Genomic DNA, 8,009 nt, shown 5'->3' on the forward strand with positions numbered 1-8,009 from the left:
GATCCTCTTTTTTTATGAATGTTCTTGTCATTTTTGTAAATTTTTTCGTAAATTCACCTGTAAGCAATCTCCCTGATGAATTGCACCAGCTGCCGGTGTGAGGACGAAGAGTTCGGCTGATGACATATTGCTGTGACAGCAGCCTTTTAATACACTCAGTGCTGCAAATTAGTTTTCTTTACAGAGCATCACTAAATATTATGTAACGCTGCCTTGGCTGAAATATCCGCTCTCTCTTAAAGCCTATCCTGCCGCCCAGCCTTCTGCTCTAGTCATCTCCAATATGGACGCCAGGCCAGAAATGCTGAAATATTTATTGATTTTAAATTATTGTAACAGGCGAGTCGGTTTAAATTACCCGTGGTGCTTTCAGGTTTGCAAGCAGCTGCCTGAGTGAGTCTGTCGGCACAGCAATTGGCATTCCCATTTGATGCTAAACCTTTACCAGGCTGTCATAATGACACAAGTAGATTTTAAATGCAACAAGGCCCTGTGGGAGATAGCAGAACAATACAGAACTGTGAATTCTGTTGCACATTTATATTGCAGTATTCTCATTCTAATTGTGTGCTTGACGCGGCTTTTATCTTTTAAAGGGGAATTGAAATAAAGGAACATCCCAAAATTACTCCTTTGTAGGATATATTTTGATAAATGAAGCTTCCAGAAAAATTCCACACCATTGATGCATTTGTCTGTGCCCTGAGGCCACCCCTTAACATATTTTTATTTCTAAAATTGTATGTAGAGCTAAAGCTAGTTTGGATTGATTAGGGAAGGGTTATAATCCCTGTCAGGCCCCGTTCACACCGGGGCTGTTCGTCCGCACGGATCCGCCGACATGAACGATCCCATACATTGCTATGGGGACCGTTCATGCGACCGCGGATCTGAACGACCCCCCGCCCGAACTGCTCCCTGCACTATTTTTGCCGCGCTGATCAGTGCAGAACAGGCGTTGAAGTTAAATCTATCCGTGCAGACATCTGTGGAGACATCTGTGCTGGTTAGAATTAGAGATAACATCCTGATCAGTGAGTTGTTTCGGCTGCTTAATGCAATAGTGAATGAGAAGGACCTGCTTTGTCTTAGCTAGTAGCCAACTAAAGCTGGCCATATACAAACTGAACTTCAGTCGTTCCCTCTGGTCTCGGCCATAATTCGATCCCTGGCCAGCTCCACCCGACTTGACAAAAGTCAATTTTTTCAGTTGATTTTTGTTACCTGAACAATAACTGCAGCTACAAGAAGGGAACTTTTGCAGAGTGAGTTATAGCATGGAAACTTGTATCCTGCAGGATGTGGCACCGTTATCTTTTAATTAGGGATGAGAAATCTCGTGAGAAAATCTATAGCAGAAAACCTCCTGTAATATATAGAGACAGCTTTGCTTGCTTTAGTACTGTGCAAGCACTGAATTTCAGAGTTGAAACCTAAATGGGAATTTGGATGGGTTCCAATGGTAGGATAGCAAGGTAAAGGGAAGAATGCATACCTTATTATACCCATTATACAACATTGCTATAATGGGTATAATAATATTGCTTTACAGGAAACCTGTCATGAAATAATTATAGGTCTTGTCTTTGGTTGTCTCCTTCTGCGCATACTTGTGGCCTGACTGTCAATGACCTGAAACATTTGGAATCGGAGTTTATAGTCAAGTAAAAACTCATTATCTGTTCTGTGTTAGTGACTCTTTAGTAAGCCAGGGAAATATTTTATTTGGAGGTGGTCGACATTGGTGGTGTCATATTTGTTTTTTTAATAGGTTTACTTTAAGGAGCCTAATCACTTCTTACTATTATGTAGTGGATGAACCCATGAAGCAGGATCTATTAAAACAACCAGTCACTGAGTCACAATTTGCTGGGACACTGTAATATTCATTGGGTATGATACTTGCTTTTGAGGTCCTGGTTGTCAGCTAGTCAAAAGGTTAGTCATTTGACATTTCTGAAGGTGCGCTACAGCACCCGGACAAATAACAATACCATCATGCCATATATATTTAAAGCTTTAGCATGAAAATTGCCAAGGAAATTGATTACTTTGAGGTTATTAAAGCGTTATTAAAGCGTTATTAAACCCTTGCATGTTTTTGCATATATCTCCTGCTAGCAAGCAGGAGATATATGCAATCCGATTTTAAAAAAAAAACTTTTTCAAAGGGTTAATACTTAGCTGTGTCTCCGCCGCGTGCTCCCGTCAGAACATCTGAAAATTTTGTTGTGCGGCCGCAAAGGATCTTGGGGCTGGCGCATGCGCAGTTCAGATGTTCGGCCTGGAGACAAGGAGAGACACAAGGTAAGTATATGGAGTAGCCTGCACCCGCACAGACTCCATGGGACATGAGGGAAGCGGAGGACAGAGGAGTCAGCGCTGGATCGGAGACCCGCACCAGCGTTGGAGGGACAGCTGAAAACTACGGGAAAGAAGATGGTCGGATTAAGAGGCATCATTTAAGGTAAGTCCTTACATTAGCAGTGGGGGGGGAGAGAGAAATGTTTCCCCTTAATGTCACTTTAACATTGTCCCTGATAGTTCAATCTAAAATCTGTAACAATTTACATGCTTCGTGTATTATTGCTGGCAGTTTATTTCTTTTTGTTATACTAAATCCAGGAATGGCAAATGTATCAATAATCCTTTGTTGTATTCATATAACCTTATCCTTTTCTCTTTCTTTACCTATTGTAATAAATCTAACTCTGTAAGTACAGATAAAGCATGTTTTGGGTTCTTGGGGACTTAAACTTATTAACTGTATATTATTGTCTGACAGTGATGGAGATTCAGATGCAGATTCGGAGCTTGATGATCGAGTGGATGGTGTAAAGTCTTGGCTGTCTAAGAACAAAGGTTCTTCCAAAGCCTTCTCAGATGATGGCAGTTTAAAGAGCTCAAGGTTGGTGAATGTTAATGTGAAATTTTGCTTCCTTGTAATTGAACATGTCTGGGCTTCTTTCATGTGACATACTCGAAGATATATTCAGACGGATGGTTAAACAGCAGCATTTGGCAGGTAGTTCTAAACCCTGCCAAGTATCTGCAGACATTGGGACAGATTATTTGTGCAGACCTGAACTGCAGAGTACACATGTGGACAGTTCAAAGGTGTCACATTGGGGTGGTCCAAAAAACCAGATGCAGTGTTTAAGCCACAGCTCACCATTTCCTTTTTTTATTCTAGGGACAGGCTCCCTGCCATTTCATGTGCCTGATGATAATGGTAAAATGTATAATTCTCTTGCGAAGCAAAGCACTCATACAAACCAAAGGAGGTGTAATTTTGCTGAAGTCTTGCTAAATTGTTAGACATATTTAAAGATTCTACCAATTTAGTTAGAAAGATGGGAACATTTCCACTGATTTACTAGCATTTTCATCAACTTCTAAAAACTATAAGAATAACCAGTGGGGATAAATAATGTGGAATGTATTGAGTAGGGAGGGCTTATAAACCCTGACTGGTTTTTATTGTTCTCTGGGTCCCTGTTGACATCTCACCTCATCACCTATGTCAGAGACTCAACAAGACACAATGAGTAAGGCACCATCCTACCTCTGGCAGTTGTTACTACAAATGGAATCCACTTGTGAGAGTTTGCCTCTTGGAAGCGACAAAGTACAGTCTTTTGCAGCTGCACCACTCTCCATCCAAAACAAAATCTACAGTTAAATATAATGTGAACCAATTTATTTAGAATCACAAATACGGCTTCTCATCTTTAGTCGCACATCTGTGTTTGTGATACATTTAGAAGGCCCAAGGTAGGTTACCTTTAAAATGTTCTTTAATCTTCTCACCCTCACTTGCCATCTGTCTCTCAATCTCGCCTTCTAAATTTGTGTCTTTTGATTATGAAAACAATTGCAAATTCTTCTAGGTTTAAGTTCCAAAGATTTTTCAGTGACAGCTGGCTTCACATAAAGAAAATGAATAGGCCCTGAATATTGTGTGCTTTTTAAAACACCCTTACCCAATAGCTGACTGTACAATTTGCAGTAAATTATTTACTTATGTCAGGTATACAACATGATTTTTTTTTTGTATACATCTATAGCTAAATTGAGTACTAAACGCCAGGGAGCTGTGCCAGAAATCTGCAGTGGTAATTGTCTATTTCACTCCTTGGACAGGCCTTAGATGTGGAAGACTTCTTGAAGGAGCATGTTTATGTCAGCCTGCATCCCTCTGCTGAGGGTCATCAGCAAATTGTGTGCGTCATTAAGCAGGAAACCAATCACAATTTATAACTTGGGGTGCTCTCAAGCCAGCTTGAATCATGCTATACATTAGTCATTTCCCAGCAATTAGCATCAGGCCACAGCTTTGCAACTCAAAGAGCCAATGTCCCCAAACTAATTTTTCAAGGCATATTGTTGAGATCGAATAGTCTGCTATGAGCTCTTAATTCTTTCATGTGGCCAAATATATAATTTAACCATAGGAGTCTTGCTCAAGATTAGATTGTCTGTGTTGTGTTACTTTTAGCATCACCCATTTCTGACAGCATAGTATTCAGTCAGTAGAAACCAGCTCATAGATCCATCCAAAAAAAAAGTACATTTTTGTTTTATTTCTGACCTGCCAATGCATAGTTATATTATTTTGATATACACAAGTTTATATTTTTCTTCTCCTTCTATTACATAGCATTTAAGCTTTTTTTATTTTCTATTCTGTTTTTTAAGATATCACCTTTTACGTTTTCATTTTTCTTTTCATTTATATTTAACTCTTTTTTTCTGTCTTCTTTCTGATTCACCTTTCATATTTCCACACATACTCAAACTAAAGACTTAGCCAAAGTACAGATTTAAAAGAAGGAAAGGAAGCCAAGCCAGTCAAACAAGGGAAAGAGCTGGAGGAGAGACCAGTGTCTGTAATGAGTTCCCTGAGTTATAGAAAGAGAGCAGTTATTAAAGACTCCATAGGTGGTAAAGGCGATGAGGATTCACTATTCTCAACGCTAAAAGAGAGGCCCGAGTCCCCAGAGAGATCTTTCCGGAAGTCTCAGAAGGACTCTACAGCAAGTGTCCTTGATGATACGTTATCAGTGAGTTCCTGGAGAAAATCTCAAGGCAGTGAAGATCTAGATGATCGTTCATCTATGGTTTCTCAAGCATTTACTGAGGCATCCAGTAGGGCAAGGAAAGGACTTGACAAGAGGTGGTCAATTGCAAGCCCTGAATTTGATAAAGTGTCTGTTGTGTCAAGTCGCCTCTCTAGCAGGCGGGGTTTGGAAGATGAAGATGACACAAAATCAACCCTGAGCTTTGGTATTACCAGTCCTCCAAGTCTAAGGCGAAGTACTTCCAAATTAGAGGAGACGCGTAATGGATTGTCAGCTGTAAGTCCCTCACTGAGTAGGCGATCTGACTTCAGCCTAGAAAGCCCTACTCTTGGAAACCGATCAGACACTCGATTGTCTATGGCCAGAAGCAGTTTAGATGATTTTGATGACTCGGTTAGTGTTGGTTTTAGTGATAGTCGCTCTTTGTACAGCCAGCATTCTGGGCGTAGTTTTTCTGTACCTCCCCAAGCAAGGACACCAGGGGCAGAAGACAATGAATTGGAAAGCCGAGATCTTCAGCCAGTGTCTCATCGTAATTACTTAGATCCAGATCTGGAGGCTGCAATCAATGAGGTCCTGAGCTATAAGCCTATCAAGTTCCAGAGAAAGAGTCTTGATCCTGATTCTGATGAAGATGATTCAAAAAGTGTACGGAGTATGAAAAGCTTACACAGAGAAAAAGGAGAATCATCTTCTGGACTCAAGAGGTCAGCCTCAGCTATGGAATTCTCTCGGGCACCAAGCAGGAAGAGCAGAGTTCGAAAAAGTAGTTCTGAATCAGAATCTGAGGATGATCGCAAAAAGAAGAGTTCTAAAAAACGCTCCAAGAAATCCAAGAAGAAGTCAAAGAAGAAAGAATCTGAATCCTCTTCCTCATCATCATCATCTGAGTCAGACTCCTCATCTGGTTCTACAGTATCATACCGTAGTGGAGGTAGTGTGAAAAAAGGGCCCAAGAAAAGGGACCCAGATGAAGATCTTCAAAATGACAAGAAAGATGAGAAAAACACTAAGCAGTCAAAAAAGGAGGATAAAAAGAGGAAGAAGCAGGTTGACAGTCTCGTGATGAAATATTTATACCGGCCAGAAAGCGATTAATGCAGTAGGTGTTTGCTCGTGAGTGGACCTAGCATGTTCTGCACGGTGTGAAATACTAACATTAACTCAGGGTGACATTTGGATTGCAGTTGTTTTAACAAAGCCTGTGATGTAATCTCTCATATTCACTTTTGTAGTGTTTTGTGGCTTATTTTAAAATATTGGACTGGTTCTTCTGATGTGAAGACTATAAATACTGTGCAGTTGTCAGTGGTTTATAATCAAAATTGGAGTTGCCATGAGCCTCTTCATAACCTATATGAAGTAACTAATGGAAGACACCAATACTGTCTGTGTTTAAATTCGGCACAGCTTTGCTTGACTGCATCTATTCATAGATCCATTTATAGGGATGGAAAGACTACAAGTCCCATCTGCTACTTGGGCAGATTAACTTGCAGATCACAATAGAGCACAAGTAAGGTAACATGACTGCGCTTGTAGTCTACTTCCTCCAGCCCCATAAGGGTAGGTCTATACCTATGTAAACATTTAGGATCCTGTGCATTGCACCCATGATGCAGTGATCACAGTTGCAATGCTCTGCAGGCCTGAATATGCAAAAAAAAAAAAGAAGCACTTTCTTTCATCAGTGCGAGTGCTGCATTTTGGTTTTTCAAAAGGATATCTTTGCCTTAAGTGTTATAATTTAAGCAGGAAATACTTGTCATCCAAGATTTTGTGTTGTGACCACCCATTTTTCAATGCTCTCCCAGGAACGGTAGGCCAAGAGGGTACGTCATGGAGGAGCAATGAAATTGATTGTGCCTGCGGCGTCTAATGTGGTCAGGCAACATTCAGGAAAGCAACAGGCAGTGCTAAGCTGTTTGTCTCATCATATGTCTGTCCTAGGAATCAGTTGGAGCTCAGCATGCAGCTAAAACAGGCTGCATGTATCAACTATTGTAAGAAATGCAAGGACACGTAGAGCAACATTTTTTAGGATGTGCGTTGGAAATGTCATACACATACCATATAGATGTTCTTGGGAAATTCTTGGAGCAGACTGCGCATTTACACGGAGCCAGCCCTGGAAATCCACGCCACATAAAACACAAGCCTAGGGCACAGTTATGTTTTAAAGGCTGTGCTTCTGTTCTGTTCAGTTCCTACACCTCCTGTTGAGTGACCTCAATCTTTCCAGTCCTGAAGAGTTTTGTGATCCACAGATATGCAAATATCCCTTTTATACATATTTGTTGAAAATAGTACTTCTGCTAAGCATTGTGTAGCTCTTTCTGTTAGGGAAGCTAGTGAGTGAACAGACTGAAAATTAATCTGCACAGCAGGAGCAGTTTGCAGTTCTTGTCGCCTGTTTTATTATCCATGGTCTCTTTGCGGCAATCTAGCACCTTGCTGTGTAACCCTTTCCATTCCAAGAGGGATGAAGCTGCCTCTTCTGTGTTACAGCCCTGTGTTCTTATGTTTTTTCATTATAATACCAAGTTGTAAAGTGGACCTGTCACCTACATGCAGCAGGGAATCTGCATACAAGCATACACTGTATAGAAATACATCTATGCTAAACACTCTGTAGCAGTTTTTTTTTAACATTCACACTTAGTGCATGTTTTGTATTTAAATATTCATGAGGGCATACACAGTCCATCTACCAGAATTGAGCATGATGTTTGTGCTTATGAGAACCATGAAAAAACAGTCTCCTCCTGCTCTACCAAGAAGGGCATTCAGCTAGTGCGTCCGCCCCATCTCCTGTCTCCGCCTCCTGCCGCTCCGTCCCGGTTCCCGTCTCCTCCTGCTCTACCACGAAGGGCATTCAGCCAGTGGCGTAACATCCGGGGGGGTCGGCGCAACGCCGCCCCCCCCCCC

General features: G+C 41.1%; 1 protein-coding gene across 1 annotated transcript in view; it reads left to right on the top strand.

Moving 5' to 3' along the window:
- The window catches only part of MYO18A (myosin XVIIIA), a 305,757-nt gene extending 299,578 nt beyond the window's left edge, over positions 1–6,179 (top strand). The window contains exons 41-42 of the mRNA XM_018563429.1: positions 2,786–2,908; positions 4,805–6,179. Of these exons, the coding sequence (XP_018418931.1) occupies positions 2,786–2,908; positions 4,805–6,179 (1,498 nt within the window). The remainder of the gene's footprint in view (positions 1–2,785; positions 2,909–4,804) is intronic.
- The last annotated feature ends 1,830 nt before the right edge of the window (positions 6,180–8,009 follow it).

The sequence above is a fragment of the Nanorana parkeri genome, unplaced genomic scaffold (assembly GCF_000935625.1).
Source record: "Nanorana parkeri isolate BGI_ZX_2015 unplaced genomic scaffold, ASM93562v1 scaffold663, whole genome shotgun sequence".
In the NCBI taxonomy this organism is placed as follows: Eukaryota; Metazoa; Chordata; class Amphibia; order Anura; family Dicroglossidae; genus Nanorana; species Nanorana parkeri.